Consider the following 14,405-nt stretch of genomic DNA (forward strand, 5'->3'; position numbering starts at 1 on the left):
GTGAACTCCGGGAGTTGGTGATGGACAGGGAGGCCTGGTGTGCTGTGATTCATAGGGTCGCAGAGTCGGACACAACTCAGCGACTGAACTGAACTGATTCCTTAAAACAGAGTAATACTCTGGAGCCCTTCAGATCGAGGCACATCAGAATACACATCAGTGACCACAGGAAGAGGTATATACCCCAGGAGCGGGTCAGGAGCACTGGACCCACGACTAGAAAACAGGCCATCTGAGTTCTTGAAATTCCTTATTAAAGGCAGATGAGGTAGTAGAGATCACTGACATGACAAGTGGGGCCCAAGTGAGATGGTATCACAGAACTGAGCCTTGATTGCTCTCTCTGTAACACCCAACAGAGGAAAATTGTTTTGACTTGACTGCTATTATTAAAATTGTGCAGGAGAGAGGATGTTAAAAAGCTGGTGGCAGATGTTTCATTTATAGCATACAGTAAATTTGTGAGATATTCACTTTGACATAGAAGGTCAACTAATTGGTCTTTTTCCCCTGAGCAAATGAAAGACAGCTATCTGCTGAGTATTTTCTCCGCAGGGCACGACGGGGCAGAATGTCAAAAAAAAACCACATGTGAATGTCAGCCTGGTAACAGCAGCAGCATGGTATGTTTCCAATAGTGGCCAAGGGTTATGAAACCTCTAGAGCCTTAAGGAGTAGAATCCACCTGTATTTCCCTTTATCTAGCTGCCAATCAGAAAACTAAAACAAATTATTAATCTAATTCATATAATTTACAATACTAGAAACTTTCCCTTATAAATGATCTGCTCTGAAACAAGCCAAACAGGAACATGAGATAACTTAGAGGAGAGAAGGAGTCACAGCAGCCCTCTTGAGCTATGTACTTTTTGAAAGGTCCATGAAATAATGCCATTTACAGTAATATGGACGGAGATAGAGATTATTACGCTAAGTGAAGTTAGAGAAAGACAAATACCATATGATTTCATTTATATGCGGAATCTAAAATATGGCAAAATGAATTTATTTGCAAAACAGAAAAAGACACACAGACACAGAAAGCAAACTTACAGTAATCAAACAGGAAAGGGGGTAGGGGGATAAATTAGGAGCTTGGGATTAGCAGACACCAACTACTACACATAAAATAGATAAACAACAAAGTTTTACTATATAGCACAGAGGACTATATTCAATATCCTATAATAAACCATAATGGAAAAGAATATGAAAAAAAATTGAGAGATATATGTATAACTAAATCACTTAGCTGTATACCAGAACCTAACACAATACTGTAAATCAATTATACTCCAATTTTAAAAAATACTAAAGAGAGAAAAAAAATATAAAAGCTCCACTTCAGATCTCAGTTTCCAAATTGAAAGATATGAAGTACAAGATTCTTGAGAGTCCCTTGGACTGCAAGGGGATCAAACCAGTCAATACTAAAGGAATCAGTCCTGAATATTCATTGGAAGGACTGAGGCTGAAGCTTCAATATTCTGGCCACCTGATGCAAAAAACTGACTCATTAGAAAAGACCTTGACACTGGGCAAGATTGAGGGCAGAAGGAGAAGGAGATGACAGAGGGTGAGGTGGTTGGATGGCATCACCAACTCGATGGACATGAGTTTGAACAAGCTCCAGGAGTTGGCGATGGACAGGGAAGCCTGGCTTGTTGCAGTCCATGGGGTTGCAAAGAGTTGGACACAACTAAGCAACTGAACTGAACTGATGAAGTAAAAGGAACGTATGTGTATTTTATAAAATATATAAAACACAGCAAAATTAAGTCTGAGCCAATCAAGGTAATACAACAATGTTCATCTTTAACTTAAACATGGGAAAAGGAACATTTCTAATTAAAATCTGTATCTAACACTGAACAGTCGACCCTTGAACAATATGCAGATTAAGCCCAGTATAATTTATAGTTGGCCCTCCATATCCATGGCTCCTCCACATCCACAAACTCAGCCAACTAGGGGCTATGTAGTACTGCCATATTTACTATTGAAAAACACGTATAAGTGTTCCCACACAGTTCAAACCCGTTATTCAAGGATTAACTGCATTTACCTATGGAATTTTTAGAAAGAAGATTTTTTGTACCTGTCTGACAAAGATTTGCACGAACAGGCCACAAACTCTTCTTTTCGTGTCTATGCCACATGATCTTTGGATATGCAAATTGAAAAAAGACTAAAGATACGCCTCTCAAAACCACAAGAAAAATCAAGTCGTGTGTAAATTTGTCAAATGTGGGAAGTAACCACTATCACCTCACACTGAGCACACTGGGAAGAGCTTTAGTCAATGCTTCTGGATGGTGCGGGCGACCAACAGACCCGTGGGAAAGAAACACTCAGTGTCCAGCACCACAGAGTTAACTGTCACAGAATCTGATCACAAACAACCCCTGCAGCCTACTCAGAAATACGCTTCTCAAGACCCAAGCCAAGCTCATGGGAAGTGTTAAGGACACAGCACACACACTTACCTTACCAGTGCGTCCGGTTTGCTTAGCTGGTTATTAGGAATACAGTTTTCCATTAAGTCCTTGTGTGCACTTGGGCTCTTGCTAGTGCATTTCTGCTTCTTCTCATTTTTACTAGATGAGGAAGGGATGCTCCCATTTGTGGCGCTGTGACTTCGAGGTGAGGAGTTCACAACGCCACTGGCATTTTTGTAGTTTTTTGAGGAAGCAGTGCAGGAGTCCTCTTTCAAGAGATTTTCTGTACTTCCCACAAGATCATTATTTAATCTTTTACTATTGATATGGTTTTCCATATACTCAATTTCTTGTATTTTAGAGTCTACAGGTTGTAGAATATTGTTGTTGTTTATTCCAAGGTTGTGTTTTTTGGCATCTTTGTCCTTTTCTTTCCCTTTTTCTCGGTATTCTATCTCTGGCAAAGTTGTGGAGAGTTTTTTGTTGGCTGGGATACCCCCGTTGTGGTGTATGAGGATTGAGGAGTCCATGTCAGGTAATCCTTTGGCTGCTACAACACCAGAAACAAACCAACAAGCAAAAAAAACCCACACTGGACTATTTAGTTGTAAAAAACAAAACGGACTGATTCAACAAACAGTGTCATCTACACTTAGAAGCGTATTACATTAAGCTGCCAACTCAACCAGAAGCAAGAACCACACCTCATTATGCTAACTTCAAGAAGCAAAGCTAAATAAATTTGAGAAGCTGCACATTTAGAATATCACCATCATTTCGAAACACCACGTCATTAAAGTTCTGACCTTGAAAAGAATATGAGGATTTTACAATTAAGTCATACCTCATTTATCAGTCAAATCAAACTTGTCTATCACTGGGGTGACAGGACATAGGCAGATCATAATCTTATAGGCCACATTTAAAAAGATGCTTGGATTAAACAAATTTAGTAACTTTACTGAAAAGATAGATTAAATGAAACAAACAGGTGTGATGTTAGCATACAGGGCACCTATCCTTTGTCTTGCCTCTCTTGTTAAAGTAATAAGAAGTCTGTTATCATTTACTGGGCCGCTTTACAATGAATCTTCTGTATAGGTCTACATATTCAAACTCGACAAAGTGTACCTGAAGAGGTAATTTTGCACCACACCAGAGAACAAGATTTTGTCATGTGTCAACTAAAAACAAAAACCAAAGAAAACTAGTATTGCTGTCTGTTCACTTATTGAATTGGTTACGTATTCATGAAAGAGGCTGTATTAGAAAAGGTCATTCTAAGATCCATGTTGCATTATACAAATCATTTAAAATAAGACCTAGCCATGTTTACTCTATTCAGAAGAATTCTGATTTGTAAAACAATTGTGTTTACATCTCTATCTGGCTTATACTTGGCTTGCTACAATTACAAATGCACATAGTTGCATATACTATTGTCACTGAGAATAAATATTTTAAAACCTTCATAACAAATAAAATATTAAAATAGAAATAAACTGTAAAAGGAAATGAAATAAGTTTTAAAAATAAATATATTTAAAAGCACATGGTCTTAAGACACTAGGCAGAAAGCATCATACATAGTCTGTATTTCATGACCAAGTAAAGCAACAGTCCTAAACAGGAACACCAGAAAACACAAAAAGCCACGGTAATTTCCCAAAGCCCTAGCAACTTTTCTGAAAAAATACTACTGACAAACTAATAACTAACCTATTGAGCCAACAGCTTTAGAGTAAAGACCTACCTTCCTCGGCCTCTTTTTCTTGCTTCTGTAGCATCTGTTGCTCTGGAGGGAGGGCTTGTTGAAGAAGCTGCATGTAAAATTCGTTCTCTTTTTGCACTTCTTTTTGCTTCCTCAACCGCATTTTGTAGCTTACATAACTTTTGAAGCCAAAGCCCAAAGTCACCACTGGGTATCCAATACTAGAAAGAAGACAATTCTGCTAGTAAATGTAAGTTAAGAAAACAAGCAACACACGCATCAGGCGCAGGAGGACCCTATGACCGATTCGTCATTACAGATGATGGCAACAGCTGAGCATCCAGTAAATACAACTCAATATGTCTGTTGTGGAAATCAGGCAGCTAGCATGCAGAACAAACCCTTGCGGAACAGCAGGACCGGTGGACCATAAGAAGCTGCCCACTAGGCCCTGGCAATCTGCAAATACACTCAAGAGGTTACCACAGAGACTGTTGGATACAGTGGCCAAAGTCTTTGATTAACATGGAGCCTGCCTCATGCATAGTTAGGACTTAGGGATCTGTATGTTTTTAAGAACTAAAAAGGTAGAGATTTTATGAGTGATCATAAGTAAACATTGCAAGCATTAAAATCAAACGCATCATTTGGTTTTGAATACTAGAAGGCAGGGTCAAATTCAGGTGACTCATCTTCTCGCTGCCTGAGAAATGCCTGTCACCAGCTATTCCTGGAAAATTAGTTCATAAACACTCTATCAAACATAAATTAAGAATCATTTAACCAAGTATCTGATATTATCAGAGAAAACATTTTGTTTGCACCAACAAATTAAACCAGCTGTACTTACAACTCTAATCCCTGGGACAAAAAGTTGAAATATTTTCATTCAAGCCATCAGTCTAATATTGTTTCAAAGCCTCTGAAAACACTGTCAAAACTTTTCTCAAGCTTCATCAATGCTGTTATTTAGTTGCTAAGTCATGTCCGACTCTTTTGAGACCCCACAAACTATATAGCCTGCCAGGCTCCTCTGTCCATGGGTTTTCCAAGCAAGAATACTGGAGTGGGTTGCCATTTTCTTCTCCAGAGGATCTTCCTAACCCAGAGATTGAACCTGCATCTCCTGCATTGCAAGAGGATTCTTCACGGCCACCAGGGAAGTCTCATTAACATTAAAACTTATAATTTATCAATTATAATTAGTCTAAATGTGATCACATCACAAATTTAGTGTCAAGTTTATTGACCAAGTCTATTTAATTCACTTGTTTGTGAAGATTTTAAACATATTGGTAACTATTTTTTGGTTGTTGATTTCTATTTGTTTTGGTTTCTGCCATAAATATTAGCAAAAATTGGTGTATTTAAAAGAAACATACGTTAAGTGGTGATTTCTATAATAGGTATAAACAAAAATCAAGCTTTTTTAAAAAATGTTTTATGGTTTAAGGTTAAAAATAATAGTCCTTAAAAATTATTAATAATATTATCTTGCTTTTGTAAACATGCAAAGGAAATTTTAAAATCATTTAATCTCCATGAAATAGTCATATACTTCATCAAGGCTTTTTGGAATCATTATCTGATTACAATAAAAACAGATAACAAGTATCAGACACCTATGTACATGGACCTAATTAAACACTTTACATACATCACCTCATTTCATCTTTCCCATGACACCCCATGAGACAGCTTCCCAATATAAACGTAAGAGAACTAAGGCTTAGAGAGAGTGACATGTCCAAAGCACAAAGCTGTTAGGGGGCACAGCTGGGATTCAAACACTCATCTCCCTGACTAGAGGGCTCATGTTCTTTACCACACCATGTTATGCTGTCTTCTGAATTCATATAATATCTCTAAGAAAAAATTTACAATTAAATTTACCATTCTACATTGAAAACACTTAACTGGACTACAGATTAAGAATATACATAATACTCACCAGTGAGCAGCAAATGGGCGACAAAGGTCTACATGAAAATTTTTGAGATCTTTAAATCTAATTGCTGCTTCAATATAAACAAAGAGTATCCAGAGGGATACTGTAGGCAAACACACTCCCCTTTCTGTGGGAAAGCAGCAGAGAGACAAGCATCAATGACACATTAACTAATATAACAGATGGGTTGTTTGGGAGACTGGTTCAACTACAGTAACTTTCATTTAAGATTTTGAACTAATTAAAAAGCAATTTGATCCAAGTTGAAAGCTTTCATATAACAAAACATGCTATGGAATCATAGACAAAAATAAAAACTAGTATTCTGGCAGAAAATATTTACAACATATGTAAAACAAAGAAATCATAGCCCTAGCATACAAAGACCTCCTACAAATCAATAAAAAAGGCAACTGAAGAAAAAAAATTCGAAGTTATAAAAAAAATAGTGTGTGTGTGCGCGCACGCTCAGTGACTCAGTTATAGACAGTTAAAAAACACGTGAAAAGATGTCAACTTCTCTACTGATTAGGGAGATAAAAATTTTTAAATGAGACTCAATTATTTTAACCTATCGGATAAAGCCAAAATTTTAAAGATGGGTAATAGTACAGGGAAGATGTGTGAATGGCTTCCCTCTCATTCTTAGCAAGAATATAAATTGGGGTAACTTTCTTATAAGGCAATTTGGCAGTATAATGAAAAATACTTATACCTTTGACCCAAAAATTCCAATTCCAGGAATGTACCCTATAGACATATAAAAGAGCCCTGGGATCAATGTATAAGAATGTTCAATGTATTATCTGCAATAGCAAAAACTAGAATTTAGAATTAACTTAAGTGCCTATCAATAGGAACTGCTGAATTATAATAAATCTATATAATGAAATATGATGCAACTTTTCAAAAGGATGAAGATCTGTATTATCATACAATGATATGTAAAAAAACACACAATTTTTAAAGAATGAATTACAGCACTAAGAAATGTTTCTGACATTCAAGTATTATTCAAAAAAGTTTTTTTTCTTAACTACAAGCTCATATTCCTTTCGTAATTAAAAGCAATTTTCAACAGAGGAAAAAGCAATTTGCAATAGAATAAACAAGACTCAAATAGTCAGATAATTTTCACTGGGTTTTAGAATCAAAGTCTGTAGGCTAGGTCCATCCATGTCAGGACACGACTAATAATGGGATATTTTATGAAGATGGAACACAAAGACATGAGACCTATAACTCTGGAAAGATCCCCTTTGAGAGTGTATAAAGCAAGCCAGTTACAGAAGAGAAAAATGAAGGGAAAACTCAGTGACCTGAAGAACTAGATGGCTTTTTTCTAAGACTCTTTGGAATGGATGAAACAAAAGAAAAATTAGTCCCAAAGACTAGTCCCACTTAGTCCAACTTCCTCATTTTATGGAAGAGTAAAGTGAGGCCCAGAGTTTATAGAAACTGTGTCCAAATTCACAGAAACAATACTGAATCTGCTTCTAAGGAGAATTCAAGTCCCCACAGACCTAGTCCATAAGATAAGAAGACAGGCAAAGTCCTGTGAAGACAGCTAGTGGTTTCAACCATTCTTATAGATTTAATAAACCCAAAGAGGGTATTTTTGCAAGGTAGGAAAACAAAAGTCAATCCTTAGGATTATCTATTTTCAAATTCATTTTAAAATACATTTAAAAAAATTTACATTCTGTAAATATCTAATTTCTACATTAATTTCTAAAGTTATCATAAACAAAATAAGCATATTACAGGAAAAACAGAAAAATTTGGACAAATTTTTGGACTCATATTTCTACATCTAAATAAATAAAACCACACTGAAAATATTTTTGAACTAGTTTAACAGTTATGTTGTACAGTTTTATATCCTGTTTTCTCCCTCTTAACAACAAGGAAAAAATTAGTGACATAATATTTTCATGCTCTTGTGGCAATATATATAGTTTCATCAACCATTCCTAACATTCTTTTTTAAAATGTTAAATTTTAACAACGAAAGAGAAATTAATCCCAACGTATAAAAATTGCACTCATATTTACAGGGCCTAATAAGAACACAGGGTTTGTTCTGTTTGCTCGCTAACCACTCCAAATTAAAACGCACTTCATAACTTAGGTATTCCAACATGCATTTCTGAGCCTAGAGCTAAAGAGAGACCAATATCATTTATTATATTAGCTTCACTGCTGCCTTGTGGGTCACCCACTGAATTCCAATAAGTTCTAATAATAGTTACATGAGTAGCTTTTTCTCAACTAATAAGACACTATTAAAGCAACTTAGAAAATCATTATAGTTCATCAGAGTCACAGATTATCTGAGCTGGAAGGTTCCCTTAATTATTATCTAGATCACTCCACCCTCATATGACAGAAAAGAAGCTGAGATCTAGAGAGAATAAGTGTAAATGGCAACTCACTCGAAACTGAGGCCCAGGACAAGAAAATACAAGTAAAACCTGGTATATAGAAAAATCACTTTAACTAGAGGAAAGCAGACTAAGGAAGAAGCACGCTAGCTTATAAATTCAGTCAGATACGAGAGAGTGCTAAAGATGGAGAAAACCATGCTCACAGCAGATACTTTAAAAATACAGCTGAGTCGTGCCTCCTAACATGGGACAACATCATCCTTCTAGCATTTAGAGAAGAGGATAAATGCTGCTCCAGACAGCTTTTATTAGTTGGTGCTCTTTCAGTGGTCAAAATGCTACAGGTTACAGCTGGGCCTAGGAATCAAGTTTCATGCTGCTTTTGCAGACAAGTGCGACATCCCCACATGTCTGTGAGCCAGTCCTCACATCCCCATGTGTCCTATGCACAGGCTTCGTAGTGGACTGGAGTTATTAGAACAGCTTATCTCATCTTAGTGTGTAAACAGCATAAGAATAGCTCTAAGAAGGGAGGTGACTATGTAGTTCCACTCAAGCCAGAACACACCTGAAATGTACACCGTGGTTTAGAGAGCCACTAAGAATTAGGGAGACCAAAATGGTGAAAGTGCTTAAAATAACATACAAGGAGAAGCTGATGAGATCAGAGATGCTTTGTCTACAGAAAAGAACATGAGAGGATATGACAGTGTGTTTTAGTCTAAAGAAATGTTAACATGGATGGAACACTACACCTATTCAGTGTGGCTCTAACACAGGGGTCCAATGTTTGGATTAGAGGGGATGGTCTGTAAGCCTGCTGAAACTGAAAAAATATATATTCTCTATATTCCCATATATTTTTCTGGAGAAAGCACTTTATCAACTCAAAGTGATCAGTGCACCCCAAGACAGTCAAGATATCCTGGGTCAAAAGCGTAAGAAGGAAAATTCTGGCTCAGTACGAGGAAGAATTTTCTATTCCAATTGCCCCAAAACAACACTAGTAAGTTCCTTGTCACTGTAGATTTTCAATCAGAGATTAAAACACCATGCGCCAGCAATGCTGTGGGGATTCTTATACTAAGTAAGGGTTCAACTAAATGACTTCTGACATTCCTTTCAATGCAGGAACATTTTTCTTATTTGGCACATGGCTGTCTTCAAGTCTACCTAAATAATAATTGCTTCAATTTTTTAAAAAATATGGATACTTCATAATGAGAGTTGGTAATTGAAATGCCTACAATCAAATCATAAAGGCTTAAACTTTTAATAAAAAAGAAATACACTTTAAAGGTATACTATAATCTATTATGAAAAGGGATCTTTAAAATGTCCACATTAAACTCAATTCTAAATTATTTATTCAAGGAAATCACAGTTTAGAAGTTTGAATCTAAGATTTCAATCCATCTAAGAAACCATTAAGACTTACCTGTGTGCCATACGTACTGAACCCACACATACGTACTAGCAGCAAAAAAAAGCCATTGAATGGGTATAAATAGCAGACATATTATATTTGATGTGAATGCTACACAAACAAAAAATACTGAGAAGGCCTAAAGGGAAAGACAAAATAAAAAGCACATATTAGAACTTGTTCATTTCAAGCAGAGATTATTAAAAGCACATTGAACAAAATCTCTGAAGCTGCTATGCAATAACTATAGAGCAAGTTACAATAGGAAGTTTTAAATATTTAAAATCACCCATATAAAAAGATGTGGTTAATTCAGCACTGAAGAGTAATCCTATTTATGGCCTCAAATCATGAAGAATTGGACCAGAATAAATTGAGGTTGATTCACAGTGAGTTTATTTGGACTCCACAGGTGGGTTACCTAAAAGAAATAGAATTTAACACAGAAAATTCTCCTCTCTCATCACAAAACATTACTAAATAGCCTCATTCTTAAAGGATAGGCTGTTGGAGCACAGATGAGACACAACTATGGTTAAGAATAGCACAGATGTCCAACAATGCCGCCTCCTCTGGACACATCATTGTCTACTGCTAACAGGACACAAGCCCGAAACCATCTTTTCAAGGCAAGGATTTGCTCTGACCAGAGCATCAGGCCTGGGTAGGACAGTTCCAAGTTTAAGATGTGACTGTGGAACACAACAGAACTACAGGTCAATCAAGGGAGCAAGTCCAGGCCTGTGCCCTTGCTCTAATCCAGCAGTTCTCAAAACACGGTCTGGGGATCTCTGGGGATTTCTGAGATCCTTTCAGAAGTCTTCCAAGTAAAATAATTTCATAATAATACTAAGGCATTATCTCTTTCACACTCATTTACTCAGGAGTATGGTGGTGTCTTCTAGAATACATGACATTGATATTCACTGATTAAAATAATTGATTACATGATATTGGTAATAACTGAGTTTAGAAGTAGATATGAAAATCAGCTGTCTTCTATTAAGCCAAACATTAGAGAGGTTTTCAAAAATGTAATCAATCTTTTAATTTCTTTTTTGTTTTAGAAAATACAGCTAGGTTTTCATTTTAAAATTTAATGTGGATTAACATGTAATGGGTTTATTATAGTTATTGTAAGTGATTTAAGTATTAAATTTTCATTTTAAATTTTATTTTAAATAAAAATTTAAATTTTTATTTAAATTAAATAAGCATCAAAATTTTTCCTAGACTTAATTTCTAATATAGTAAATATGGAAAAATGTAACCCACACAAATAAAAGCCTTCTGGAGTCCTCAATAGCTGTTAAGAGTGTAAAGTGTCTTGAGCACAAAAAGTTTGAGATCCACTGTTCTAACTCTAACCCACTCCCTAAGCCAGAGGCTTCAGAGGCACTTCAGAGGAGGGCTGGGTAGGCAACTACTGCTTCCCCTGCTACTCTGCCTCTCCTTCCTGAAAGCCTCCCTCCCTCCCCTTCTTTCCACTGGAATGGGCAAGGAGGAGGGAGTGTAATGATCTGATCAGTGGATTTAGACAAAGTGGCCTGAAAGGGCAGTTTCAGCCCACAGACCCTATTAGCTCAATACAGTCACCTAAGTATTGCTAATAAAATCTACTTTGAACAGTTACACTAGCAGTTATTGAAGACTTTCTTAGAAGGGTAATTAAATCCTTTATACTTGAAAAACATGTATTAATAAACATACCAGTCCCTGGTATCTGAAGGAATCATAGACGCTTCTGATGAAAAGCCAAAATGGCCATAGGTACTCAAATCTGAATTCCAGGACAAAATCTGCCAGGAGGACAAGTGCCCACACCACCAGGAACTTCAGGTATAAGAATGTACTGCAAAATATAAAGAATTCAAGGTCACTGGTGAAGAACTAGAAAACGAAAATGCACTACTTTATTTAAAAGAGGAAAAATATCTTCCTATACTATGAAAACAATGGAGATAAAAGACAAAAAGAGATGCTGCCCTGGCCCATGTAAATTTTAAAAGCTCTGGTGTTCATTCTGAGACCCACAACTATCAAAATAAGATGACGACCCAAAATGCTTAATTCCATTTAAGATGGAAAAAGCTCATTTAAATTTCACCACTATTTTAAAATGTGCTAAGTGTCTGACTTCAAAATACTGCAAGACTCTCAAAATTACAGCTTTCAAGCTGTTCGTCATTAGAAGAAATGTCATGGTTGAGCAGCTTCAAATTTGCTGTTTCCCCACCCCTCTACATCTGTTTGAAGTCTTTGAAATTCTTGATGCGCATCCCTACACGCTTGAAGAATTTTGTATTTTTCCCTCTCGTTCTCCTCTTGCCTCTCTCTATAGCATTCATCTGCATTAACCAAACAAAAACCAAATAACTTCTCCAAATAGGCAGACATTAACTTAGGGAGCAGATGCCAATCACTTCTAAAGGTTATGAGGGTATCAAAATGCACATTAAAGGAAAAACCATGAAGGACCCCAGCACTGCCCTCAGTGAGATACTGATGTGTCCTCCCACCTCCCTTTGGACTTTTGTGAAGTAGGAACACACTCTGATAAGCCAGTCAGAACACCTATCTAACCACTGTAGAATCTCAAAGCAAAGTAAGGGCTTGGATTAAAAAAAACAAAAACACTTTTCATATAATCTAAAATCCCATTCTTTGAATTCATTAGTTGTATTAAAGATAATGAAGCTTTCAAACTATGCCTATTAATAAGTCTCTAAGGTCTTTAAGGTCTTTAGTCTGGTCAGTTCTAGAGCAGGTTAAATACAGGTATTAAAAAAAAGATTTTCCACGATATTCAGGTCGGAAATGCCTAAATTCACTTTGACTTGGGTTATAGCTTTGCAGGGTGTTCTGCAACAGAAACATTCCAATACTGCTGTGATTAAATCAGCTGTTTGAATATACACCACGAAATAATTTTAAAATATATTAAAATAAGGTACATAAAGACTTATACTCTTGGGGGTAAAATTAATAAAGCAGGATCCAGCATAGAGGATTCTTTCGATGCCCTATAAAGCCACACAGGTAAAGAATGTCAGAAACAGACACAAATGACCCTTAATGTTATATAGTGGGGTTCCCTGGTGGCTAAGACAGTAAAGAGTCTGCCTGCAATCTGGGAGATGTGGGTTCGACTCCCAGGTTATAGTATCATGGGGATACATAATTTGCAACTAGAGTCAATTTCTAATACTGATTCTTGGTAGAACTTCTTTAGGCATGACAGTAAGTTCTGATGAAGAGGTTTGCTGTAGAATCAAGGAACCCAAGGTAAACTAGAACACAGGTTTGAATCTTAAGTCCGACTTTACTTTCATTTCACTGGAGTCACATTAGCCAGATGAGAACAGAGCTCTCATTCTCATTCATTAAACCCACTGCTGATCAGTGAAGAGCAAGGCATAGCTTGTCAGAAGGAATAACTGAGTCATGCAGGCATTCGGGAGCACAGATGTAGTCTGAAACTATATTTCCAAGTTTGGCTTTAAAACTAAGTGGCTTTTTCCTTGTAGCTGAATAAGACATGGCGGGCACTTCCTTAGGCTAGTTGTCGCTACTCCCCAAGTGGAGAAGGTAAGAGTTCTACCAACTACTCTCTGCCCCAAATGCTCCCAAGCATGGCAGGAGCCTAGTCTAGCTGGCAACATTCCATTTCACTGTTTAGACAGCTTTATGGAGAAGTAAATGGCTACCACTCCAGTATTCTTGCCTGGAAAATTCCATGGACAGAAGAACCTGGCAGGCCATATAGTCCACAGGGTTACCAAGAGTCAGACATGACTTAGCAACTAAACAACAACAAATCTTAAGAATGGCAACCAACTTTTTAATAACTCAATCATTTAAAGCTATAAGGCATTATGAAAATGATTATCTTTGTTATAGTGACTATTCATTTTCAATCTGTAACTCAAAGGGGTTCCTTTTGATCTATTTCATTTCTTTTCAAACAACTGCTTTCGTAACTCTGATGTTCCCTGACAGATCTTATGGAGTCTCATTTAGAAATATACATATTGAAGGAAACTTGATCTTTCACAAACATGTGCTATACCTTCAGCTTTCCTCAGGCTCCCCCTTCTAGGTGGGCCTACCTCTAAAATCAAGAGGCAATCTTAACAGTTGATTTTACTCTAGGAGTAGTTTCAAACTTTATAGATTCACTTCAATCTAAGAGAGTTTTAGAATGTTTAAGACAGTTGCCTGATTCAGTATTCACTGAGCCTTCTATATCAGTAAATTATGCCTATTAACCTTCTACAGGTACAGGCACAAAAGTTAAAAGAAATTTAAAACGACTGCTCATCAGTGTAGAAAATCTGACTAATTCCTTTCTTTCCATATTTTGAACATCATAAGATCTTGACAAATCCAAAGAGATGACCTTCTAGGGGGGAGAAAATTTTAGAGTTTTAAACCATTATTATAACATTCCAAAATATTTCTATTAAATCATGAAAAAATATGCTATACTTAATCA

The 14,405-nt window shown here is 36.5% G+C and overlaps 1 protein-coding gene across 2 annotated transcripts in view; it reads right to left on the reverse strand.

Annotated features, from left to right (window-relative positions):
• Positions 1-14,405, reverse strand: part of MACO1 (macoilin 1) — a 67,945-nt gene that overhangs the window by 41,603 nt on the left and 11,937 nt on the right. Inside the window, exons 2-6 of one of the 2 annotated variants that reach the window (XM_027965497.3) lie at positions 11,621-11,762; positions 9,923-10,049; positions 6,101-6,224; positions 4,192-4,370; positions 2,487-2,985 (exon numbers count right to left, since the gene is read on the reverse strand). In XM_027965497.3, the coding sequence (XP_027821298.1) occupies positions 2,487-2,985; positions 4,192-4,370; positions 6,101-6,224; positions 9,923-10,049; positions 11,621-11,762 (1,071 nt within the window). Of the gene's footprint in view, positions 1-2,486; positions 2,989-4,191; positions 4,371-6,100; positions 6,225-9,922; positions 10,050-11,620; positions 11,763-14,405 lie in introns of both variants that reach the window. The other variant, XM_015093680.4, reaches the window with a different exon arrangement.

Source organism: Ovis aries, chromosome 2, assembly GCF_016772045.2.
Source record: "Ovis aries strain OAR_USU_Benz2616 breed Rambouillet chromosome 2, ARS-UI_Ramb_v3.0, whole genome shotgun sequence".
Classification (NCBI taxonomy): domain Eukaryota; kingdom Metazoa; phylum Chordata; class Mammalia; order Artiodactyla; family Bovidae; genus Ovis; species Ovis aries.